The 27,762-nt window shown below is 38.3% G+C and overlaps 1 protein-coding gene across 1 annotated transcript in view; it reads right to left on the bottom strand.

Moving 5' to 3' along the window:
• sgcz (sarcoglycan zeta) overlaps positions 1–27,762 on the bottom strand; it is a 320,919-nt gene that overhangs the window by 217,803 nt on the left and 75,354 nt on the right. The window contains exon 2 of the mRNA XM_084711049.1: positions 5,985–6,086. Within this exon, the coding sequence (XP_084567175.1) occupies positions 5,985–6,086 (102 nt within the window). The remainder of the gene's footprint in view (positions 1–5,984; positions 6,087–27,762) is intronic.

The raw sequence follows: 27,762 nt of genomic DNA, 5'->3' as shown, positions 1-27,762 counted from the left end.
GAAGCTCTCCTCTCTGGGATTGAGTCCCACACTGGGGAACTGGGTCCTCGACTTCCTGACTGACAGACCCCAGACTGTCAGGATCCACAACACCGTCTCCTCCTCCATCACCCTCAGCACTGGCTCCCCCCAGGGCTGTGTGCTGAGCCCCCTCCTGTTCACTCTGCTGACGTATGACTGCTCGGTGAGACACCCCAGCTGTCATATAGTGAAGTTTGCGGACGACACAGCAGTGGTGGGACACATCATGAACAACGATGAGTCCAAATACAGAGAGGAGGTAGAACACCTGGTGCAGTGGTGCAGAGAATACAACCTCTGCATCAATGTTAAGAAGACCAAGGAGATGGTGGTGGACTTCAGGAAGGACAAGCGCCCCCCGCTCCCCTGTACATTGGAGGAGCAGCTGTGGAGGTGGTCTCCAGCTTCAGGTAGCTGGGTGTGCACATATCCAACGACCTCACCTGGAGAGCCAATACCTCCCGTCTGGTCAGGAAGGCCCACCAGCGTCTCTACTTCCTCAGGAAGCTGCGGAGAGCTGGACTCGGGAACTCAGTCCTGAGGAGGTTCTACCACTGTGCGGTGGAGAGCATCCTCTGTGAAGGCAGCACAGAGGATAGTGGGGAGCAGCCTTCCTACCACCCTGGACCTCTACACATCACAATGCAGGGGGAGGGCCCTTCGCATCATGAAGGACCCCACCCACCCCGCTCACCAACTGTTTCAGCCCCTCCCCTCAGGCAGGCGGCTGAGGAGCATCCAGAGCAGAACCATCAGGCTCAGAAACAGCTTCTTTCCTGAAGCTGTCAGACTGCTGAACTCGAGCCATGCTCTATAGACTCCCCCCCCCCCCAACTCCCTCCATCCCTCCCCAACACATACCTGCACCACACACACACTTTACCGCACTAACTCACTTTACTATCGGCTACCTCTTTGCGGCTGCATGCGTGTTTCTCTTAGACCTAGCATTAGCAGTGCTGATCTCAGCCTCTTTAATCTTTGTACATACATTATAGTCTTACTTGTATATTTGCCTCACTTATATATTCTTCGTTTTGCCTTACTTGCATATTCTCTTGCTCTTAAACTTGTGCTCTTTCAATACTTGCTTGCTCTTTAAATACATTTTTTTAAATTATTTATTTATGGCTCAATCCCGGACCCGAGTACCAATTTCGTACCATAAACTGTAAAAGTGAGCTGGTATGACAATAAAGTACCTTGAATCCTTGAATCCTTGAATATAACTCACCCATTTAAATCATATTAAGGCTTCAAGTTATGCAATAATTAGGGGAGTGGCTGTTTTGAGTCACTGGTGGGTAACACAAAGTTATTGCAAGGAAATTTTGCGACATGATGCTGTAGCAGCCTACTGAGAGAAATTCTAGAGTGTCACCGGTGTGTTATTTTAAAAAAATCACTGCTATGTTGCACCAATATTTTCACCACTTCTGGAGACATTTTAACAATGCTGCAGCAATGTCATTATATAAAGTACAGGAAACATTGCAAATGTTGCAAAAATACCATAGAATATTTGTTATGTTTCAACATTTGTAATGCAGTACCATCACAAGTGGCTAGCCTCTAGATAGCCTCTTCATTCAGCCCAATGAAACAGAAATGGGCAACATGAGAGCTCCACAAAAAATAAGCTACATCATCTTGATCACCCCCTGGTGGCTGGCTGCAGTACTGGTCATAAATTCCACCATCTCTATGTTAACAGAGAGGACATGGGCCAAACTAAAACATCAAAGTGCACATCAAATCGATGTTTTTTTTTTTGTTGTTGTTTTTTTTTATGTTGTTCTTATCTCGCTGATGTTAGCTCAGGTGTTTTCACTGTTCCATTTTTCTCATCAGTTCAAGTAGCATTTTGGTGCTATTGAGCTCTGTGGGCAATTGAGTTGACTGGCTGCATAGGCGGGAACTCAAAACTCAAAAGCAGGACTCCAATCCTGATGATCACTACACTGCATAGACTCTGGCTCCAAATGACATCACCGCTGCAAAATGGTAGCACCCATATCTTGGATATTTTGACTTCAGTTTTGGCGAATTCATGGTAATTCCACCAACGTGTCGATGATTTCAGCTGCATCACCTCCATTCATGCTTCATGTCTTTGCCCAGTTTTGGATTAGCCGGAGACAGCCAGAGCCACCACACTGTGAGCTTCATAATGTTTCTTTGTAAACCCATGGGTGACATAACAGAGGCTCCACCCACCATTTTTATACAGTCTATGGGCAACACAGGCTTAAGTAGCATAAAGTGAACTATCCCAACAACATCCTTCCAAAGACTGAATATGTCATAGAAGAGCTGTTAGTATTATAAGGTAATAGAACCACTACAAGCGATGTAGGACTTTGGTATCATACACGTGTCTATCTATAGATCTATACATCTTTACACTTTTTTTAGCGTTACAGTAATGAAAAACAACACCACATCTCTATGGAGTATTACATCTTTCATACATTTCTTGTCTATCAATCGTCCTACAGCTTTCCATCCTGCTCCATCACGCCATTAATCTCTTGCTGCACTCCACACACACACACACTGTGTTTGTGACAGCATGACACTATTAAAGTCAATTCCCCCTGCTCACTATTCATACGCATGAACACACACATGCTCAAGCACACGTACACACAGTGTCACAAGAATCGCCCTATATAGAGTGACATAGTGTCTATGTTGCCTCTGCTGACGGGATCGATGATGATTCTGTGTGTGATTAATGGAGATATGGAAGAGTGCTGGATCATATGCAGAGCTATAATATGTCACATACATGACAAATAGACCCTGAGTGCTGGGAACAGCGTCTGATCTCTGTTCATTATAGGGGTCGGAGCATAAGGGCATACACACACAAACACACACACACACACACGCATCCTCACCTCATAACTTAAAGGACAAGCGAGGTGGTAAGGGCTGGAGAACATGCGTGGCATGCACGCACAAATTTAGAACGTGGCTTGCACTTAAGTGAAAAAAAGTGAAAAAAAAAATCACTATTTCACTTTTTGCTCATTCTTGAGAATTGGGACCTAATTTTGAGGGTGTTTTCATTTTCGCTCTTCAATGATGCTGGAAAATGTATTTCAAAAGATCAAAGTCTCAGCTATTAAACCTTGTAACAGGAAAACCTAGTGATAGCATTTTATATTAACTCGAAAATTTTCCATCAGATGGAGCAGATGTCTTACAGAGAACGTTTTTTTTTTCTTTATTTTTTTCAATCTCACAGGATCATAGTGAGTAACCATTTTATTTTTCAAAGTTGCTAAGAGTTCTCATAATGCTAATCAAAATCCACATTTTTAAACCATAATTCTTGTTAAGTTTTGATCTAGAAGGACTACGGAGTTGACATATGGTTGAAACACATCTGATGGCAATAATATTCAATGAATATGCCAAAAAATTGAAAGTTTACAAGTGCTTGAGCAGTATTCCTGCCTTTTTTAAAACCAGGAAGTGAGACAGGGGCCCTTAAGGTGTAGCTTAACCATTTCATGCCTGATTAAATCATGTTTTTTTTTAATCTGACAGAAATCTGGGACACAACTTTAAAGGACGAACATTTTCATAAAAAATCAATTTTTAAAACACAGATGATTATAATAACACATTTTTACACCTATGTTATGAGTAGCTATTGTTAGTTTTAGATATTGAAGGCTTTTAACACATTTTTTAAATCATCTGAATTGTTAATTTTTGTCTAGGGTAAGGGTGTTTTCCTACATGTCAAGTTTAGAAATTATTATTTCTTGTTATATATATACATATATATATATATATATATATATATATATATATATATGTATGTATATAGACTTAAATCCAATAAAAAGAGTTGTGTCTTATTTGTCCGGTGTAGTAAAACAGTTCAGTATTGATTTGAAGTCACTGGGTCACATGACATGGAAGTTACTGAAAAAAAAAAAAATAAAAAAATAATAATAACACATTAGCAATTAAAACAGGCATCTACATGAGACCAACTTGGCTTAATGTCTTAATCATAATTTTCACTAATATGGGCAAGTTAGCACAAAGATATTGAAAATAACATCACTTTTTGACACAAAACCAATTTATTGATGGTCCCTGAGTGAGGTGACAGAAGTTTACGCAGCACAGCACTTGTTGCATCTGATCAGGACGAAGACGAGACGTCTCATACAGTAATGATTCTGGGTTTATTACCATTGGACCGCTGTCACATGCATTTTAATGGACTGAATGAACTAACAAAGAGATACAAGCACAGCAGTTTGAACAGTTTATAATCTCTTAATCAAGGAAATTATCTGCGCTGAAGTGAATTCAAGTTTTCTAAATGATCTGTCAAGAGCTCAGAAAGTGGCCGCTGAGGTTGGATATCCAGTCCTATTTACTTCTGTAGCTTAAGCTAACTTAGCATTCATTACAAACACACAGTCATTTGCCTCATGATTACCTTGACCTTGCAGAAATCATGAGTGTCATTACCCCACTGTCGCCACACTTGAGTGCCATCTGTAACATGCACGTGCTTTGTGTAATTGCATGAAAGTAGTTGCTGATAAAAGGCACAACAGTTTCAAGAAAGGCGGCAGTAAAAAATGGAAAGGTGAACTGGCTTGGAGTTAGATAGGCTTGAGAAGTGTGTTTTCAGTAGTATAATAAAGAATCCTCTTTCATATGGTCCAACATGTTGCACTGCCACGTTTCTACTGTAGCCCAGAACGGACAAAGCAAACACTGGTTAGAGAGGGCCTTTTGTGTTTTTTGCAAGTTTTGTGACCACTGTAGATTCTCCTACACACTTACAAGGGAGGGGTGAGATGAGTTGTATTCAATGGACTCACAGATACAGTGCTAATATCGCGATCAGGTATCGGTCCATTGCTGTGCTCATGTGCTTGTACTCATGCTTATAAAACTACTCTGATACCAACAAACCTGATACCACTTTATGAAAAGTAGCCCCATCAACACAAACAATTTGATGAAACATCTGAAGAACCAACACAATGCAGTTTGCTAATGCTAGCAGCCAGAAACAGCAACAACACCCAAAAATGAAACTTCAGTCATTATCTACTCAACCTCATGCCGATTGAAGGATGACTTTGATTTTTTAGTCCACAAAACACTGCTGGAGTTTCACAGGAAAACAGCACTGCAGAATCTCCCTAACAATTTTAAGTGACTGATCACCAGTTTGAACCTAAAGCTACAAAATGCGGGTAACTTGTGTGCACACTGTCAAACTGTACACGCTCAGTTCAGACGGTTTGTATGCGCATCGGAACATGGCTCAAAGCTAATGATCTGCAGTGAAGATTAAAGCCTAAAAAATGGTGTCAATTATGTTTTTCAGGTCAGCTTGGCATTTTGGAGCTTTAGGAGACTTGGATTACACCAGATGAACAGCATGAAGGCATTTTATTTTTTTTTATTTTATTTATTTATTAAATTTACACTGGAAAACTGGTCATCGTTCATGTTTTTGTGTGAAACTCCAGCAGTGTTTTGTGAACTAAAAAACTAAACCCATCTGTCAATCGGCATGAATTTAGATTAGATTGGATTAGATTTTTAGGTGAACTATCCCTTTATATACTTATAACGCCACACAGTATTGGCAAGCACTCAAATGTAAGTTATTGTACTTGGAACTGGTCTGGAAAACGTTGTATCGTGGCATCCCTGGGGTACTCAGTCAGTTGCGATCTGCAACCTCACCACAAGATGGCACTAAGTTCTACACACTGGTCCTTTAACAAAGGACACATTATACAATATTCAATTCAATATACACTGAAAAAACAAATGGAATGGAACATGAAAAAACACTTAGAGCAAATACTCAGACAATGCATTTGTTCTAAAATACAGCATGGATTTCATTTTGATGTGTGGAGGCATACAAACACGCATGCACTCACACACACACGTGGTCTTACCCTGCGGGACTGGATCTCTTTCACGTATAAAGGCAATAAGAATTCAGACACCCCCTCTAATCTGACGCCTTCCTTGGTCACCCGCAGATTCCCCATACCATCCTACAAACACAGAAACACAGAGAGAAGTTCAGTGGTTATTCAGAGAATAAACAACAAATCAAGTAAAAACAATCACAGTTCATTTGCTCATATAGTTTCCTTATGTTCACAGCCAGAATGTTCACTGTTTTACTTTGCTCAGCTATATTATGATGAATTTTCTTTTAGTGATATTCATAAATGATACACAAATCTACTTCTCATTATATTATACAGTACATACTCATTATACAATACACAAACAAGGCAGAGAAAAGCAATAAGACACAATTGCAGATTTAACCTCCAACTGCATATGTATGAATAACTCATTAAAACAGACTGGGAATCAGTTACAGAAGAAGTTACATCAGTTATAATTGGTTTAAATATCTTTAAGCCTCCGACAATGTGGCTTTAAGTTATAAAAATGCATATATAATATCAAAGTTTAAGTTTCTCATTAGGCATCCACAAAGATCTGAGTGTAAATAAGTGTTCATAAATATAAGAAAACTGTTTAACAAAAAAGAAAAAAAAAGCACATTATTCCTGTATAGACCATTACTCAAGACTGTATGGGCGTGTCAGATCACCTTTGATTGACAGATCCCTCAGGAGTCCCAACACGGAAGCTAAGCAATGTACTGTTGTGGACAGGGGTGGAAGTAACTAATTACAAATATTCAAATTACTGTAATTAAGTAGATTTTTGGGGGTACTTTTATGAGTAGAATTTCAAGTCGTAATTTTACTGTTATTTAACTATGCATACAAGATATAATCCACTTAGTTACTTTTAAAATCATAGTTGAGTACAATTTGAATTAATATCCAAACATTTCATCTGCATTTCAGTAGCCAATAGGATTCTCTGATTGCAAACAGGCTACACATATTTGGCATGAGAATGTCAATGATCAGTCATTAATCCCTTAATGGTTGTTAAGAATGTAACCAATTAAAAATGTATTCATGGATATTTAATCAATAGTCATGGCAGTTATTGTTCCTTGACAATTTGACATTGTTTTGGCGGAGAAAATAAAATTAGACTTAAAATGACAAAAACAGAAACAAATCTGGAAACAAGGAAAAAAATGTCTTGTGTATCTTATAATTTATTAATGATTAATTGAATGTTAGAGTTTCTTATTGGTTTAGGAAAATACACAAAATTCGCAACCCTAGTTTGGAGAGGTGACGATGACATTAACAGTTAAATGTAACTAGTACTCTGAGTAGTTTTTGTGACAAATACTGTGCTTTTACTTAAGTATATATCTACACTAGTAGTTGTACTTAGTAATGTAATGTATGTACTCTTTTCACCTCTGGTTGTGGGCTGCTGTAGATTTTAGCAAAGTATGTTTTAGCCACTTGGAAAAAGGACAACCAAAAAAAAACAACATGGGTTTAAGCATAAGCTAGATTTAGAACATTTTATTTTCTTTGCCATCAGAAAACATTTTCTGACAGGAAACTGAAGCCGCCATCTTTGCTCTCTTCAAAGCAAACAGTCTCTCTCTCTCTTGGACAGAAGCAGTAATTATACCTCTCAGAACACAGATGTTGGGTTACCACTGCTGTGATTGGCTAGTTTGTTTGCGTTGCTGTGTGACTTTGGTGTTTTTATGTGTTAGTTAGGGTCTGCACTACCAGATTGAAGCAGCGGGAGACCACTACCTCCCGTGTCCTGTTAAAATGTGGTAAAATTACATTTTTTTTTTCCAAAGGAACCTCAGTGGCTGTGAAGAGAGCAGAGACTATCATCTTCTGACTGTGAAGTGAAGTGGCGAACAACTGGTTAAATGAGGTAAAATGAAAAGAAAGCTAACCTGAACTGTTTTAAGATCATACAAAGTTTCTGGACATTTGACAGTGCCTTGATGTTTCTAAATTCAGTGGTATTCTGTGGTTTGTCCTCAGGCCAGATGTGTCTGTAATTAAATTGACTGGCTGTCTTTTCAATCACACCTTGAAAATCTTGGACAAAAAGCAAAATATGGTGCCATCACTGCCTCGTCTCCGGTAAATACAAGTTTTTAAGTTCTGCAAACTTCATTGATCGTCAGTGTATAAACTTGTGTTCAAATGTTTAAATGGGCCTGCTTCTCAGCCGCTCCGTGAATACGCCAATGAACTACGGAGCAGATCCACCGGAGCGGCTTCAAGTGGCCAAGATAACGTTCCGTTCTGTAAAACATCTTTTGCTCGGACAGCTTTTTCTGTGAAAGGAGCAGAGGTTTGGAACACGCGACCTGATTGCTTGAAATCTGCTGCAGACTTCACCACATTGAAGAAAGCTGCCTGGTTAATTCAGCAGCAAACATGTACCTGTGTCTAGTTTTTAGTGTTTTATTGCTTTTTGCTTCACTCAGTTTTATGATGTTTTGTTGATACGTTCACTGGATTGCTGTTTTTAGCTTGTCTGTATACTGTATCTGTCCCCAAACAAAACTGAAAATAAATATGTTTTAAATGTAGCATACACTTGAACAGATATACCTTTTTGTATGGTAAAATTATTGTTTGTGTCAAAGGTGTCTAAAAGGATATAACAACTTCTTCTTCTTCTTCTCATCATCATTATTAGATTTTCCTTTTTATCATTGTATATACACATGCTTTTTGTTTCTTTGCACCATCCACCTGAAACTCACTACTATGCAATTTAAAAATTATTTTTTTGCGAACTCTTAGTCATTTTAAATCCAGAATCTTAAACCTTTGAATTTGTGCTTGTGCCTGTTTTAATTGTTTTTGCTGTTATGTAAAGTTTTGCACACCCTTATTAATTTTTTTCTGTTATGTTTTGTCTTTACTATTGTGTTGTCTTGTCTTGCACCAATAAATTAAAGAAAAAAGAGAGAAAAAAAAACTTTTTTTTAAAAAAAAAAAGAATGTGGTTGCAGTGTAATTGATTTTTTCCCAGCGGTCCTTTACAGCTCTGTATCTCACCACAGCTGTGTATCCTTTCACTGTCATGTGAAGACTACACAGACTGTCAGCACTACCTGGAATTAAAGTAAATTGCTAGAACCAGAAAGAAGACACAAAGTTGTCAAAACTTTACCCATCAGTGTATTTCCCCAGAAAATGTGGCTTAACATGAGAAAATATAATTTGCAAACAGTTTTACTGCTGTCAGTCTCATTCACACCTTACATTTATGAAATTCATGTCATCCCTCTTGTTTCATTTGCTTCATCTTACAAATTTGCCTCGACTAAATATAAACATGGAGTCGGTATTTAATCCATTAACGTTGTTTAAGCTCTTAGACAATTATGACGTGTTCAGAGCTTTTAAGGATCTCCAGATACCCAGCAGTACTTATTAAAATTAGTCATTGATGAGCAGTGTAATATTGATGTGAGATGGGAATATCATGTTCACACAGGTCTGCTTCATCCACAGTCAGATCCTGTTTTACAGAGAACATTCTTAACAGTCTACTCACTATATATTTTTAATGTAAGCATGTGATTATTAATACATATATTCAGCATCAAAGAGCATCATATAATAACCACCACGCTCAGAAAACACAGGAAGCAAGGGCAACAGGAGGGGAAATTAAAAGTTACACTTGATGTACATGTTGCTTTTAGTTTGTTAGCTTTCGGCAATAACGCATCCCACGACACAGCTGTTGTTTTATTTGTGTCAAAGCGACAAGGTGCTGGAAGTTAAAATCACAATTTAGCAGGCAGAGAACCCGTGGAACACATTTCAGCTTGTCAGGAGGATGAAAGAAACCCCTACTGAGAAAACCCATCGAGTTATGGAAGTGAATGGAACAGCTGTGAGAAGCGGGAGGATTTTAGCTCTCCACGGGGAGCTTCTTGAAAAAAAGGTCAATGAACTAAACTCACAAATTACACATTTTAAGATAAAAATCAAAACATTCAAATGAACCTGAATTTTTGACAGGTTTACATTTGAGTATGTTGATTTTATTTTTTAGACCTTTATTTTTAGACATTTGTTTCCTTATTCATCAACACTACAAGCAGAGATGAACAATATTGTTAATATTAGTATCAATTGAAAGCATTTTACATATGTATTTAGTTACTTTTGCGTAATTTATACTTTGTATTTGCTGGACAGAAAAAAATAAGATGTAATTTGTTACAAAATACATTAAGTGCTTGTATGTATGTATTTGACATCCTTAAAATACAGTTTTTAATGTCATTTTAGTCTAAAATAAGACTTGTTTTAGACTAAATGCGAACAAGAAGCACAGACTAGGTGCATTTGCTATCTTGCAAATGTGGCAAAAATGGCAACTGTGCTGGTGTAAGAAAGCAAAGCCACCTGTGTCACAGGCACATGCACCCCTCCCACCTCCAAGACATCCTGATTGGCCACTTCAAATCAATTATGTGGAAAACTGGCAAAGCTCATCTTTTCAATGTAGGCAAGCAAAGATGCAGGAAGCCAGTTTGACAAAGTGGCCAAACTGTGTAATGACAAAGTCACGTGATGCTCAGCAACCGAAAAAGATTTTTTGTAAAACAGCACAAACATGAGCATGAGCAATTTCTGAGCATCACAACCCCTGCAAAATGATTTCACTCTCAAGACTTGATTCATTCTGTCTGATTACAGGTGTAAAGTCTAGAAGAGCTGCACAGTTTTATCACTATTAAAGTTAGCGGAGGGCTAAACTGACAGCTAAGCGTCTCGGCCAGCGGAAATTTGACGCTGCAGCACACAGAGCATGCATGGTATACATTTATCCTGGTAAATTTTTACAGTGAAAAGTGGCTTTTTCTGGATTCATGTGCCACTAAGCAACATTCATAATAAATGGAGTGTGCCTCCAATGCTGTGTTCAGTTCTCCTTAATATATTCATAATGTAAGGTCAAACCCATACTGAGGCTACTACATGCCTACAGTTTGATAATAGAATATATTTTTGTATTTTCAAATGACAAAATAGAAAGAAAAAATACAAATAGAAAACTAGAACATAGACAATAGCACACTAAGAAACAAAAATATAAAACCAATATGTACAAATGTAAGTTTTATTTAAACAGAGAAAGGACCAGTATAGATTTAACAGGAATGTGCGAGTTCACAGTTTAAGTGAGTTCAGTGACTGAATGTGTTGTAATGTGAAGCAAATATTAAATAATAATGATTCTGACATTTCTGCAGTGCTGCAAATAGAAATTTGTGCTCCACTGCTCTGCCAAAGGACTGCCATCCTTTTCAAGATAAAAATAAATCAAATAAATAAACACCTGTTGGTTCTGCACTTCAGATCATAGACCCATTCCTGATCAGCTGACCAGCTCTCTGAGATAAAAAAAAAAGAAAAAAAGGCTTTGTGCCGGTTTGTGATCAGTTGTGCTGCATTTTACAGATTCCACACACGAGTGAATGCTTGGAAGATTGTTGGATCAGACTTACATGGTAAGATTAAATTCCTTTCAAACAGCCGTGCAGGGTGTGAGGATAGCGGGGGCTTTTACAGAGCAAGGAGGCAGCTGCTGTACCATGTCAAATCGGTGCTTAGGAGAGCGACAGTGGAGGGAGTGTGACAGCGCTACAGCTGCTCTCACATCATCATGTGCTTTGTCAGAGGTTTGGGGAGACTTCTGGGTATTGTAGTAAGTTTTGTGGAAAACGTGTTTGTTGATAAAACAAATTTGTCAGCAGAAGTTGAGAGTTTGATAGACACATATTGCCATAAAAGTGTTATCCCCAACATTACAAATAACATATCCCACCCCAAAAAATTTTTTTTGTAAGACTGAGGAGGAAACTAAACATCTGTTTTATGAATGTTTATGAATACGTCAGGATTCTCGAGAAAAGCTGAGGATTATTTTGTTCCACAAAACAGTCTACATCCAAAATGTGTGTTGTCATCTACAGCAGAAACTTTACTTTTTACATAGACTCAGAGTGTATGGTGTGGACCAGAAGATTATGTTTTTATTCTATCAGGCTGTATTGGAAAGTGTGGTCAGATATGGCATGTCAGCATGGTTTGGAAACCTTACCGTACAACTGAAATCTAAGGCCCATCTGGTACACACAGCCATGAAGGTGATGGGGAGAAACGAGTACCAGCCCCTCCAGTCAATGTATGAGCAGTCTGTTCTTCGGCAGGCTCACAGGATATTGACCAAGCCATCACATATCCTGCATGTAGAATATGAGCTCTTGCCCTCTGGCAGACAATACAGAGTTCCCCACTGTAAACTTAACTGATTTAAAAATTCATTTGTTCCTACCTCCATTAAACTTTTGAATAGTGCTGTTTGAGGCTGTAGGGATTGTAGTTTCATAGTTTCATGGTGTTTTTTACCACAGGGTATGTGCAATATGTGTTATGTATTTGTATGTGCAACATCTGTAATGTGCAATGCTGATTATGTGCAATTTATTTATTATGTTGTTTGTTTTATCACACTGTGGAGGCATGTTGTGTGCAGCATTCGAGTCCAAAACAAATTTCCCTATGGGGACAATAAAGTATATCGTATCGTATCGTAAATCAAGAGATACTCTATTTATTCTAATATGAAAATAAAAATCATAATGTTCAGCTGCTTGTCAAACTATTAACTGGGTTCTCACCCATTGTTTCAATCATTTAGGACTGAATTTAAGATGCACTCTGACCCTGTTCAAATTATAAACATCAAGAAATATTCTCATATGACTTTACTTATGATACAAGAATTCTTTAGAGAAAATTAATTATCATTATTATCATTATTATTATTATGGTTGTATTATAATCTTTATTATTCTACACACACACTACATACAAATTATTTTCTGTTTTCTGTTGTTTTTTGTCTTTGTTTTTATTATTGTTAATTCATAGTTTATTTATTATTTATTGTAGCTTTTCGTTACACATTATTATGTTTTTTTTCTTGTTACATTTACCACTGACAAGTTTAAATGCATCATACCTGAGAAGAAGGTGCCTTACAGTTCTATATTTTTAATGCTGTCTTGTTTGTAATTGACATGAAGATTTATTGAAAAAAAAAATCAGCTAATCACCAATAAAATGGAGTTAGATGTTTCACATAAAGCCCAGTTCAGTTCTTCAGTTCTTACAAAGACTTACAATGCGTCTTTTTGCAACACTGAGGAAACTTGCTGATTTACACTAATGTGAGACGAGATGGTGTATCAAAAGCTCTGTGTGCTTCAGCTCTAACTGTCTGCTCTTCGAGCTGTTATTGTAGCTGAATATAATTTGTAGTCTTTTGCTCCAAGCATAATTTTATTTTTAATGTTAGAAAGAGACACAGTTTATATTACCAATAATGGATTATGATGATATTGTTTATCAGATTGCCTGTAAAACTGATATTCATCACCTTAATGTTACCTGAAGCCAATTTCACTGGTCTTACTTCATTTATATATACACATATAAAATAAAAGCCACAATAAAACAGATCAGATTCTGATAAAAATTAGGAAAGTTTTTAATTGTTCTACATGTTGTTCCATGTTGCAGGTGCACAATGTGAAAAAAAAAAAAAAGATTTTCCAAATTCAGTAAAAGCAGCTGGCACCTGCAGCATAATCCAATCACTTGACCAAGTTTGATCAGAGCCCACAGTAAAAGGAAAGCATTTACTTCAACTATCTTGATTGTCTGAAACAGTTTTTTGTTCTTTACATGTCAATTTATTCACTGAAAAGCTCAGAAAAAAATGTTTTTTATGGTGAAAATACGTTCCCTGTAAATATCCATTCTTTGTCATAATTTCACTTATTTAAAAATGTTTTGTTTTCACATCTGAAAGCAATTTTCTGATGGTTTCAGTAATGCTCCTTTTCTTTATTTATCCAAAGAGTAATCATTGTTCCCTTCCTTTTGATTGTATTATATTACTGATGATTATCAGGTGTAGTGTGTTCAACATCTTCGACGGTTCTTACAGGTTACTCTAGCCAAACAAATCAAACTGACCCTTGGGGCTTACTGTACAGGCCGATAAACATTATCCTAGAGCCAACATCAATAAGAGGAGAGCTGCCGTCAACAGGCGTGGCTGGTATAGTATTTGGCTCTAGGCGAATTCAGTCAGGTGCCAGAGGAAACAGGGTAGACGTCTGGATGAAGGCAGTTAGGAGCTAGACGAATCTCCTCACTACAAGCTTAAAGTATCCTTGGTCGATACCTAACAGAGTGTTACCCATAGGCCAGAGGATTGGACCCTTTCAAATGGAGAGCTGGTCCATTACTTCCTGTACAGGAGTAACTCAGGATCTAACAAGTTGAAGATCGTAACTTTTTCTTTTTTGATTTGTTATTTAGTTTGTCATCTGTGGTTGCTTGTTTTTGTCATCGTTATTGTGTCTTCTACTGTACAGTTCTGGAGCTGAGTGCACCAGCTGGGCAAACACCTGGGTGTAACGTTATGTCCAACATAGAACGGAAAGTTATGACCAGTTTAAGGTTAAGATGAGTGCACCAGTTAGATTTAAGCCCTGTGTGTGTTGCGCCTAGTGTGGAGCGGGCATAAGTTGGAAACTCAGACTTGTACCCACGGTAATATTAATAATCACACAGCCGGAAAAGACAAACAAGGATAGCAGCATATCTTGTTTACAGGATGATTAACAAGAGGGCATTCAGAAGAGAAAGTCATCTGTGACAGGACAAACCCGCTCGATATCCAGGTTTTCGTTTGGCAGGCGAGTGCTGTTTGACTTCATTTAAGCGCTCTGACGGACAGAAACTGTGCTCCACCCTGCAGGTGCTGATTGTGCTCAGTTTTTATGCCAGCGGAGCCTTTCAAAATACTATGGGAGGCACGATAAATGCATGACAATGCTTTGGGTAGAAGTGCGTTGCTTGGCAACAATCATCAATTTGCATGTACTCACATGGAGGCACATTGTATGTGCAGCTATGACCCCTGTCTGTCAGGCTTGGTGGACTTGGTGTTAACGTCACAACATCAGTCACAGTGAAGTCCGGCGTAAGAGTTAAGACCATCTGATTTCACGCCCAGCTGGTGCACTCCAAACAAAACTGTCAAGCACAAAACTCGCAGCGCCGCAACTCGCAGCACCACAGCGGGGACACGTCGTGAAGCTGCTGGTGGAATCACAAGTCTAGAATTGCCATAGATCGCCCCAGCTGCCAAGATGCCGCTGTAATACAATGCAGCCCTGCCCTGTGGAAATGACAATCACACAAACGGTCGCATTTTGATTTTAGGGTGAACTGTCCATTTCAGGGAAAAGCCATGGCTGTGGATAAAGCTGTTTTATGGGTGAGAGTTAAAAAACAAAGAGTGCTGAAATATAGGTCAGGGAATTGTGAAAAAAGGCAGAATAATTGTTTATAGAAAATATTTTAATATTAAATGTAATTATGAAAACTTTGTTATTACCACTCTGGTTTACTGTGCCGATGTTTTTCCCTCTTAGTTTTTTCATTATTGAGAAATTTAAACAAGCATGACAGGTGCATTCATGGTTATTCTGAAATTGAAGTTCCCTCAGGGCAATCATTCTCAGGCTCAAAAAGTTGTTACTTGTGTGAAATAAAGTTCTTTTGGGGGGCTGAAGCCTCAAACAAACATTATGGATTGAGCCAGTTCAGCCTTCAACTGGAATAACTCTCGCACAGAATGTGTCGCTCGATGACAACAAATTAGTTTTGCTTCCCTGGTTCCCAGCTTTCTTTTCATGTTCACAAATATTGATGAAACTGTCCATGAAGATAGGAATTCTGTTCGGAGCGCTGCAGCAAATTATCATTAATTGTCCGGTGCAACAAACCAACAAAGCCTTTCAAATTAGAAATGTACTTGAGAGAGGGAGAGACCGGGGGGAGACAGCGAGGGAGAGAAAGTGGGAGGGTGGGAAAATGAGGAGGGCAGGAGAGGAGACGGAGGAGCAGGAAGAGAGGTACAGCAGGGGAAATATATATTAAAAAAAACTTAAAGAGGAATAAATCGCATGGAAACAAAAGAAAATTCAAGCTCATGTACGGAGATACCTGTAGCATGGACAGTGGAGGTGATGGTGGGGACTGAGGGAGAATGAAGGTGTCTAGGGGTGGACTAAAAAGAGCAAAGCTCTGTGTTTTAATTAAAATGTTGTAAAAGTTTTCAGCATTTTAAGTAATGTAAAAGTCAAAGCAGTGGTGAAGATATTGCAAATACAGTAACTATAAAGTGGATTGTAGGTTAATTCATTAAAGTGTGAGTCAGTATTTTGTTTTCAGTTTGTCAGCCGCACATAAAGGATCAAAATCAGAGCATGTAAACCCATAAGAATACACAACCACAAACAAACAAAGCCACAACAAAATATCACTGCAGATAGGGTTAAGTGAAATAGGTGTTGAGGAAAATCATAGATGACAGAAACAGCAACAGAGAAATCAGAGCAGAGATCCCTTCCAGAAAACCCAGAAATCCAGTCCATATTTTCAAGCAAAAAATCATAAAACAAAAAGGCACTTCCTGTTCACAGCTGAGTTCAATTCAATTCAGTCAAGTGCAATAATAAAACAGTTCTCTTGATTCAAAAATGACAATAGTCCAAGTCCGGTCAACAGTCCAGTCCAAGTCTCTGTCAAGTCAGTCGGAGTGTCATTCTCCAGCGGTTGCTGCAGCTTGAGGAGAATATGATCCACTGCTGCGACCACTCCAGTGATTATATGACCAGGATTTCCAACCAGCAAGACAGCCTCACCGTGAAACCACGGACGAAAAAGAAAAGACGGACGGCAATACGCCATGTCTCCGACAGGATGGCCTCACCACTCCCACACTGAACTGCGCACGCCATCTTGGAAATTGTCAGCGGTATATGAAAAGGAGTTGATGGCGGCCTTTTGGCTCCGGAGTGGAGGTGTGTCTGTGATGGCAAGGGTGTGTGTGTGTGTGTGTGTGTGTGTGGGTTGGGGATGAACTTCAATAACCTTCCATGGTAGTAACAGCTGATCGCTACAAGACTAGAGAAGCCAAAAAACTGTAGTAATTTCATGCAAGTATGCATAAAGCAAAAAGTAAATAAAAGTTACATGATGTATTCAAATGTAAGAGAGTAAAAGTAAAGTAAAAGTAAAATCTTGAGTAAAATGTTTTCTGTATCAAAAGTATTCTGACAAAAAAAAGTTATTTTAGTACTCTCACACTCTGTCTTTCTGTCTCCCTTTTAGAGGAATTTTGCCAGAGAACTTAACGTGTTAAATAAAGGGTGTAACTCCAGAAATAAGATAAATACCATTATAAGAAATAAGGTCATGAATTTTCCATCTGTTGCATTTCTTTTTTTTTTTGTTTTTTCCAGGAACGTGCTGTGTTTCTCGTGCTCTCCCGTGTGTCTCCAGGTACTGTCCTCTCCTCCTCGCAGCGGCGCTGAGTGATTGGTAGCAGCTGTGATCAATCGCTAATCAGGGCAGAGGGTTTACAGGCACGGAGAGAGCCGCGAGCCCGGGGGCCAGCGGGCCATTTGGCAATTTAGTCTGCTTGTTGCTGGCATGACGCTCGAGTGAGCTGCGTTCGGCCATTTTACTCCCTTAGGGGGGCAGCGTGTTTATGTGTTTATTGTGTTCTTTTGGGGCGGATCCCCCTGCTGTTCCATGATCCTCTGTTCTCTTCATGTCCCCCTTGTAAAGCATTTTGATAAGTGACATATAAATAATCTTTATTTTTACTATTAAAAATTCTTGATTCCACAGTGTCAACCTGAACGCCAGTTACTGATGATGAGCTTCCATGGCACTGTGCCACTGGCCGCCCCTGAAATCTGATTGGCCACACCGTAATTCTCAAGTATGATTGGCTATCTGTGCAGTGAGCATTGTTTTTCCCTGAATGTTGCCTACTTTTGTTTTCTATATGGTTATTCTACACTTTAGTGATCATTTTACATCACAGGGTTGGATAATAGGATGGTAGTTGTAGTTTTCATTATGCTACTCACAGAAACAAACAACTGCATACAGCAAATGGGTGAATGAATAATAAATCATAAAAATAAAACAATTTTATGGTGGAATGCTGTGGACAGAGGTAGAACAGGCTTTATGTTAGGTTTGTATGATGCCACTCTGTTGTGTTGTCATTGGTAGGGCTATTTATCTTTTAAATTAACATTTTAAGCACAAGAATATAAGAAACTTTAAGATAGGTTAATGTATACTTGCAAGACAGTGCCTCACTTGTGCCACCCCCAAAAAGTCTGCATACGCCCCTGCCATTGCTCATCTCATTGTATGTTTATTTTGATCATTTACTGAAGAGATACAGAATTATAATTCACTTGTAACTTCACTCCTTTCTCTGTTGGCAGCTGCAGCCAGTGACTTCAGCACAAAGATCTATTTTGTATTGTAATTTAAATGGAAAATTTTGACAAAAGTTAACTATCTTCTTTTGCATCGCTCTCAAAATGAATGGATTAAATGCAAAAGTTCTCTGACAAATGAATATCGAAGGTGCTACTACTTTAAGGGAAAATACTGATCCTTATTCATGTGTGGGCTAACAGAAAATCAGCATTGATCCATTTTATTAAAAAGCTGTAATCAAACAAGCCTCATCATATCAGAGGGGTACAACCTTCACAGTCTGATATGTGATTAAAAAAAAAAAAAAAAAGACCAGTGCTAACCTCATATTGGTCAATATGTGATCCACACACACACACACACATAGACATGCTTACAAATGGGAGCATGGAAAAGCGATAAGAAGTGTGTCAGGTCGATACGTTAAACCAGCCAGAGGTTTTCAGAGTTGTTGTTAGATCTATAGTCATTATGCTGAATATACAGCGGAGCATGGAGCTTATTCAATAAGCCGTAACACAACAGGCCTGGGGAATCACAAACTGCCCCACTCTGTGAAATACACACACATTCAGACATATAATTACATAAACATCAGTGCACAGACACACATACAACCTATATGTGTATCTGTTCATGTACAGTGTAGAAGCACAAATACTACAAACTTCCAATAAAGTTGGAATTTGTGTGAATAAAGATCTTTTTGACCTCTATTCAGTTGGACACTGATTATGTTTTTTGCAACTGTAAATATATATTTGTGCTGAGTTTGACGCTTGCAACAAGTTCAAAAAAACGTTGGGACAGGAGCATGTTTACCACTGTGTGACCTTTTCTCTTAACACTCAGTGTTTTAGAACTGAGGACAGTAATTGTTGAAGTTTTGAAACTGAAATTCTTTCCCATTCTTGCTTGATATCCAACTTCAAGTGCTCAACAGTCCTGGGTCTCCATTGTCATGCGAACGTATTTTCAGCAGGAGAGGTTGCCCTGGATACGTGCACAGGAGCGACAGTGTGCGTGCACGCACGCTTCAGTGTCCGTGCACGTGTGTATCAATGTCAAAAGAAGCAACTAAAAGATGCAGGGTCACACATCGTTAAGACTGAAATGTGTGTGGAAATATTAAAGCAGCAAAATCAATATGATCCATATCAAAAACATTTACCATTCACCATGTTTCCCATATGTAATGGTGCATGATTTTATTTCTCATCACAATACTGAAAAGTGTGTGTAACAACTGCATCAGAGGAAGATCCAACTCAGACAATTGTAGGATGATGCACAAGATGATATATGATGACACAGTTTCAGTTTTTTGACTTGTGGGGTCTATATGATAAAATGCATATTTAAGATTTGTTGTGATCTCCTAAGTTTTTTTTTCCAGCCCTATTGTCTGGCTGATGATGTTTCAGGTGTTGATCAGACTCAGCAGTCCTCTGTTTGGACATTTGTAAATAGAGGCAGTCTCTTCGTTTGTTTATGTGTGAAAATGTTTGGATGCTGCTGGCATACCCGATGAAAGACGTTCAGACCGCAAAGGACGATATTTAATGAATATATCAGGAGAAAGTGAGACAGTGTGCAGGAGTTTCTCTAGTTGATTTTTCATCACAATGAAACATATTAAACCATCTGCAGTTAAAAGAAGGTCAAATATAAGTTAGATCTTGTTGTGTTACGTGTCGTTTTTTAAATTTATTTTCAAAGTTCATATCAGTTAGATTTGACTGTTGGAAAAATAATTTCTCAAAATCTGGGAATGAAATCGTTTGTTTGTCCTTATAACATGACATAAATGTGATCCTACTAATAATCCAGAAATTAAAAAAAGTGCTGTTTTGTTTCTGGAAACACCACTACAAAAATATAAACTCTATCACATCATGTTGGCAGGACAGGTTAAAATCCGGCAGGAATTCTGAAGTAGAATTTATCCTTCAAACTTATATTTTTCATACTTGAGCCACAACAGATTGATGCGTCTGCAAGCAATTGAGCAGAAACAGTTTGAATTATTTATCTGAGATCATTTCATGTTCTACTATGAGCCCACGCTGATGTCCGTTGTATTTTGTGCTTCAGAATGCACCACCCATTTTCAGTGGGAGGCAGGTCTGGCCTAAATAATGTCACATGGATGGCAGCATATGTGGCTCCAAAACCTGTATGCGCCTTCCAGGATTTATGGCGCCTTGGAATCGGGGTTGCATTATAAAACAGGGATGCAAAACACATGCATACGCAATGAGCTCCATCTGAACAAATTCACACTCACTCACTACCTGCAATGCCTCTCTAATCCTCTGTGTCTCAGCCACACTCTCCGTCTCTCCATTCCAAAAACATGAAGACGATGATGTTAAAATTAATCAGGTGGTTTTATTCCACCTCACTGCTCCACCGTCCACCGTCCACCGCTCAAGCCTCATTCTGATTGAACATGACAGCTCTCCCTCTTCCTCCGTATCTCGTGCCCTGCTCGTCTTTTTGTCTCATTTTCAATCCGGCGTGTGTCGTTGGCGCGAATGGTACATGAGCAATATTGCCAAAGCCCAGAACACAATGGGAATTCATCAACAAACAGAAGAAATGAGTAAATCTCTCCATTCGTTTATCTATCATTGTTTAGCACTCTCTCTGCCCGAATCTGTTTGTCGAGGCTTTTCTTTGTCCTACTTCTCTCAATCCCTCTCTCCGTCTGTCCCTCTCTTTAGTTGTTAATGTGAAATTGGTTTTGGAAAACAGATCAGAGGTTGTAATATGCCTTTTAGCAAGGCTGGGTTCATGTTGAATTAAAAGCACACTCTGGTAATCATGTGGAAAGGCATTTATAATTGAGCAAAAATTGGTAATAAACCTTTCGATTATCCATGATTAAAAGTTACAACCTGACCTCAATTCATTTCATCCATCTGGACTTCAGGGGTAATAAGGGATAAAATAAATACAACAGATTCAAGCCCCCCTCCAGTCATGTTTTAAACATTATAAAATGCTCAGTCAGACGTAATAAATTTTGCCTGATATGTTTTTATTTTGCAAAATAAGTTCAAATACCTTGTTAAAATGGCTTATTTATAACTCTACACCTTGCCTTCATTTAGTATTCAAGATTCATGAATATACAAACGGCCCCTGCCCTCTCCTACATCCACCAACCCTTCTCCTCTGTTTTGCTAACTAATCATGATAACTAGCAGCATCCAAATTTTCCTGTGGGCTGAGCATCGCCACTAAAGATACACACTGCCTGGCCAAAAAAAAAAAAAAAAAAAAAAAAGTCACACAATCTAACTCTGTGGTGGACAATCCATGTTTTGTGCTTCCTGAACCACTCTTTCGCAGCCTGAGCCTGATGAATCCTGGCGTTGTCATCTTGGAATATGTCTGTGCCATCAGGGGAGAAAAACCTGCTCATTCAGTATATTCAGGTAGTGAGCTGACCACATTTTTTGGGCACAAAACGTTGCTGAACCTTGACCTGAGCAACTGAAGCAACCCCAGGTCATAACACTGCCCCCATGGGCTTGTACAGTAGGCACTAGGCATGATGGGTGCATCACTTCATCCACCTCTCTTCTTACCCTGATGCCCCCATCACTCTGGAACAGGGCAAATCTGGACTCATCAGACCACATGACCTTTTTCCATCGTTCCAGAGTCCAATCTTTATGCTCCCCAGCAAATCAAAGCCATGATCATTCAAGATTTTTTTTTCACGACCACATTTCTCCCTGGAGGATGATGGTTCACCGTCCTTCCAGTCTTCTAGTTTCATCAGTCTCCTCAGTTTTTTTCTTTGTTTGATGCAGGACAATAGTTTGACTCTTCTGAAACAGAGTAACATCTTTTCCTCGACCACAGGATATGTCTTCTGACATGGTTGTTTAAGAAGTGAGAAGCTGCTCACTGCATCAGTTAGAGTTCAATAACTTGTTGCCAGCTGAAACATATTAATCACTGCAGTAATTATCCAATGGGAGGCTCTCACTTGTTTGTTCAGTTAAATCCAGGTGGTGACTTTTTTCTGGCCAAGCAGTGTATGTAGCGCCAACCTCTCGACTAATGTGATTGGTTCCTTAGGATTATGTCGTCATACACTTGACTGAATATGTGTTTTTCATTTTAATATTTTCAATCTGTAGTTATACATATATAGCAAAGTAAGAAATCAACTGGCCTTCTGAACAAGACTGTACTACCCATTAATTTCTGGAATTCACCTATGTTTTCTTATTTTTGCTCTTCTCATAGGGAAGGGAAAAAATTATGAGTGGTCGAGAGCATTCGCACACAGTTTTCACAGTCCACAACAAATTCTTTGTCCAACTCAATAATAATTCAGTTTGTTTAATCTGAAACTGGTGGTTGGACAAAATGTAATTTGAAGACACCAGAAGTCAAAAATATAACTACAACAATTAATAAATAATATTGGTAATTAAATATTGAAAATAAAAAAGTGTAAAAGGAAATATAAATCTTTTCCTTTGAGCTCTGATCATTTTTTTAACTCCTTCACTCACACACCTCAGTTACTTTGTGTCTCTTTGCTTACAGCATCACAATATGTCCATTTCACTATACCAGTTCTTCCTCTTACAGCCTTTTTTGGTGGCCTCTCACCAATTCGTGGGCATGTGCCAAAGTATTTGCAAACAACACCTGCCTTTATGCAGTGTTTAGGGGGTGTTACCTATGCTTATAAAAGAAAAATAATTGCTCATACCCCTCCAATTTATGATCCAGTGGGATTCATCATTCAGCACACCTGGGTAAGAGCAGATGTGGATGGTTGGTGCATCTGGAATTTACTCCTCTTATTATATTTTTTTTTTCTTTCAACAAAAAATTAAGAGAAATCTAAGAGAATGTTGCTCCACAAGACTTGAAGAAGACTTCCTGGGACACAGACAAATTTATTTCTAAGGGTTCTAAAATCCGTTCATGCACCTATTCATTGGCTATATCTGCTTTCCCTTTGGAGCGTCATGGGACCCCAGCTGACATGGGGCAAGAGGCAGGGTTCACCCTGGACAGGCTGCCAGCCAATCACGGGGCTGACACGTGTCAGACAATCAGTCATGCTCACATTCACATACACACCTACAATCTTTGCAGAAACCCCACATCAGTGTTAGGGGAACAAATGTCTCATGCATAGCTGTTAGTTGCTGCATATCTATCTTATATCAGTATCTGGCATGGTTTTATTTTAATTGTTCATTTTTTTTTATTACACGTCTTTTATTTTCTGTTAAAGTGTAGACCTTGGCAGCGTTTTTACTTTTGTCTGCGAACCTTGAGATCTTATTACAGTAATATTGATTTTAGTTCTTGAATCACAGACTTACTCTCTGTCTCTATCCAGGCTTTTTCCATTTAAATGTCAGCAGATGTTTTATCTCAGCAAGCTCACCAGTTTTACCTCCCCTGTAAACTACTGCAGCCTTGCGAGCTTGTGGTCAGTCTTTATCTGTGCCCATGTGAGGCTGCTTGGTTTGTTGTTGTGCTGCTGTCTCTCCTCATCGTATTGCTTGTCATTCTGGGGAGCTCTGGTCGATTGTGGTGTGAATATTTCTGCAAAAAAATGTCACTTGGTATCTCTGTTGCTATATATAGCACTTCAGACTGTATGGTGACTGTATCACAACATTTTTACACTGGCATAGAGGTACAGAACGCACTTCCACTGGCCAACTTCTGGCAAATTTAATAATCCTGAGCCATAAATTAGCAGGTGGTGTTATTGCACATGCACTGACATATCATTTTCAATTTATCTTCAGCCTCAAATGGCATTCTTCTGATCTGGAAATCCTTTCCCACCATTGCTTAAAGTTCACGATTTCACATTGTTAAATCATCGTAGGTCCATTTCCCAAATGTCACACCTGTCTAAAATCTTATGTGAGTCATTGAAAGCATTTATATTCACTACTGATCTTTTATCCAGATATCAATCTGTTTTAGGAAAGAAAAAAACAGAACTCACATAGTTATTTTTAATGTGTTTTTTTCACACTAATCTATCGCTGATTTCAAATGTCTGACGGCATTCCTAGTTTCCTATTACCACCTGGTGTGCCTCAGAGATCAATTCCATGCCTCCTTTTTTCTGCATTTATTTAAATCTGTTTGAATGTTCACTTTTATGCAGACAACACTCTTAATTTCCTTTCTGTTCCTACATAAATTCAGGCTCAAGCAGCAGAAATGAATGACATAGAGTACTAACTTCACAATCCTAGAAAAAGTGGTCTGCGGGACACTACAGGGAAGCAGCAAAATTTAATTTAATAAATTCTGGCGTATCGGATCAGTGCATAGACACGTGTACTCGCTAATACTAATACCAGAATTCAGGCAATATTGGAGGCAGATACTGATGCTGGTACCGCGATACTGATATTGGTATCACTACCAGGAATCAATTCTATGATCTCTTACTCTTCTACATTTATTTCAAACTTTCGAGGTCAAAATGTTACCGATGCAAATGTTCACTTTTATGCAGATGATACGTTTAATTCCCTTCCTTCTGCTACACAAATTTAGGTTCTCTTTTCTTTGTCATACCTCTAACATTTCCCAATGATTTCTTCGTAACTTAAAACTAGAAAAAAACAAACTTAACTATAATATTTACAAATATTTATTCTATTGGTCAGTTAAATATGATTCTTCATAAAAAAAATACCTCAATGTTGAACTTGACCTCTCTTAAGCCTCAGCCCAAAATTGAGGTTTCATTCAAGAAGCTTGCATTTTGGTAAATAAGAGGCTAGTCTCTGCTGTACTTGGTGGTGTTTGAATGTGGTGCTATGGGGAAGTATAGAACATCCTCATACTGTCAGTATACAGTGTTACTAAACATGTAACACTGTGAGTACAAAGGACCAAACAATAATACAAAAAACAAAGGACTCAGCTGGTGGGTGCTTGTTGCTTTAGCAGTGAGAAGATGAAACACAATACAGGAAGGCCACATAAACAAACACACTGTCCTCCTCCTCTCCAGCTTACTGTTTTTCTCTTTCACAATTTCGGTTTGGCTCCGCTGGCACTGAGTACATACTTTTGGCAATAAAGCAATATCAACAAATACAAATAATCAACACGATAGCAGGCAAATCAGTCAGTTTGGCAACAATAACAGCAACTAATCAGAGAACAAACTACCCTCTGCTTGGCTTTGTCTGTATGTCTGTTTCTCTTTCTCTGCCAATTGAAATGGGTTTCATTGGTATAAAATATACAAGTGTTTGTCTGCCAAGGAAAAATCAACAACTCCCAGCACAATGATAATGACTGTAGACACAATAGTTTCATCATCAAACAATAAACTGCAGTCCCCTGCTTCCTTCCTTTTCTTACATCACACATAATGATAGGTTTACATAGAGTGAGCATATATAGGTTTACATATATATATAGGTTTACATATATATATATGTATATGTATATGCCAATATCAATCATCATTTGTATCATCATTTGTATCTACTGGTGATTAATGCAATGTTTAAATGATCAGTCATATTAATCCATTTGCTTCAGGTGCTCTTTGAGTAAAAGAGGTTTTTGCACTTTTTTTCCATTTTCCACAGTCAAAACTTAAACTGCTTAAACTGATACTGTGTGACAACTACAAAACCATTTACAGTGTTATTACATTTTTTATTACACACATACATTTGCCTCTTTGTTGTACACAATATTAAAAAAATAATAACTGACTAACCTGCCTGGTGCACAATATAGAAATAACTCTAATGAATGCAATAACACATACACATTCATATGTTTGTACAGAGAGCATGCAGATACTGTGATCCCCCACACACATATGTAGAAACACCTACAGAGTTCCGTGGTGGAAAAAAATTAATTGACTAAATTTATTCCATGTGGTCTAAATTATTATTCCACCTCACTCACCAGCATCTGTAAGGCCATACTGAAAAGCACCCGAGGGAGGTTTACAGAATCAATACATCCTCAAATACAAAGAACCTCGGGGTTAAGTTTGAACACAGTTGTTTATTACTACCTACTTGCTAGAGCAAGAGGAAGCGGTGCAAGGTTTAAGTACAGAGAGAGCAAGAAACACAACCACAGATGAAAACTCTTTCTGATAGATCATAATGAAAATAAAATAACAGGTTTCCTGTCCCAACAATATTGCTTTCAATAATTATGGACTGGTCACAAAAGAACAAAGAATATTTGGGACTTAATACGATGGAAAAAATCATCCGTCCTCACTAGAAAAAAACTGTATCAGTTGAAAGAGCAAGCAGCTTATTCCGACTGATATGTCAGTTTATTGTTAGGTGGCGCCACCTCCTGGACATAGTAAACATGACAAGAGAAGTATAAGGAGCGAGGCAAGCGAACAAGCACAGGACTTTCACCCAGGAGACAGGGGTTCGAGTCCTGTGTGGATGAAAAAGTAAAGGTAAAGTTATTTAAAATTTGAGTAACTTAACGTTTCATTCTGGGTATGACATGCATTGCATCACTTCCGTCATGTGACATACATAATGTAATTATTTAAACCCAAACCACAATATTTTTCTAAACCGAAAAAAGTAGTTTTAATTACCTATACCTAAGCAAGTAGTTTTTGTGTTGTAACCTAACCAAACAGTGACCATTTTACAATATAAGCTACATGTGTCACATGAGTTATGTCATTAGTGTGACATCACTACTGTCACATGACATAAGTGACATACTTATTTTAAGCCTAATCAAGTAGTTTTTGCACCAAAAACTAACCAAACTGTGAGGTTTTACAATGTAACCACACCACCAGTTGTGTCATGTGACCTATGTAACGTAGTTAAGTATGTATTGGAAAAAATTAAAGTAGATAGTATTAGGTCTGTGGTGCTCAAAGCATTGACAGCTTATGTTTGAAAAACTTAGTAGCAAAGTATGTTTCTGGAATCACTGTCTAGAAAATTCAGATGTTTACAATAACACAGGGTTCAACACTAATGTTTTTTTTTCAAGTGGGTCACAAAATATACTTGCCATAAGTCAGTTTTTAGTTGGCCTGTACAAATTGTTTTGGCAGGTATTAAATAATAACAAAGATTCAAGTTAATGGCCATGTTTAATGCAGGGCTTATAAAATGTTAGTATATATTATAAAAAATAGTGGAGGCGTTCTGATACAATACCTGAACTTTTAATTTTCTTAAAAAATTAAAAACATTATAGCCTGGTTCGGGACCAGCAAATACCAGTAAAGTTATCAGAGGTTCATACCCTCTACCCAACCCTAATCCAGATTTACTGGCCTGACATGACATTTTCCTTGCCCAAGGAAAGGGGAGTATCCTTATTGTTGAGCCCT

The sequence above is a fragment of the Lutjanus erythropterus genome, chromosome 3 (genome assembly GCF_056507025.1).
Source record: "Lutjanus erythropterus isolate fLutEry1 chromosome 3, fLutEry1.hap2, whole genome shotgun sequence".
Taxonomy (NCBI): Eukaryota; Metazoa; Chordata; class Actinopteri; order Lutjaniformes; family Lutjanidae; genus Lutjanus; species Lutjanus erythropterus.
Note: the sequence above shows the minus strand (reverse complement) of the source record. Positions and strands in the feature narration are given on the sequence as shown.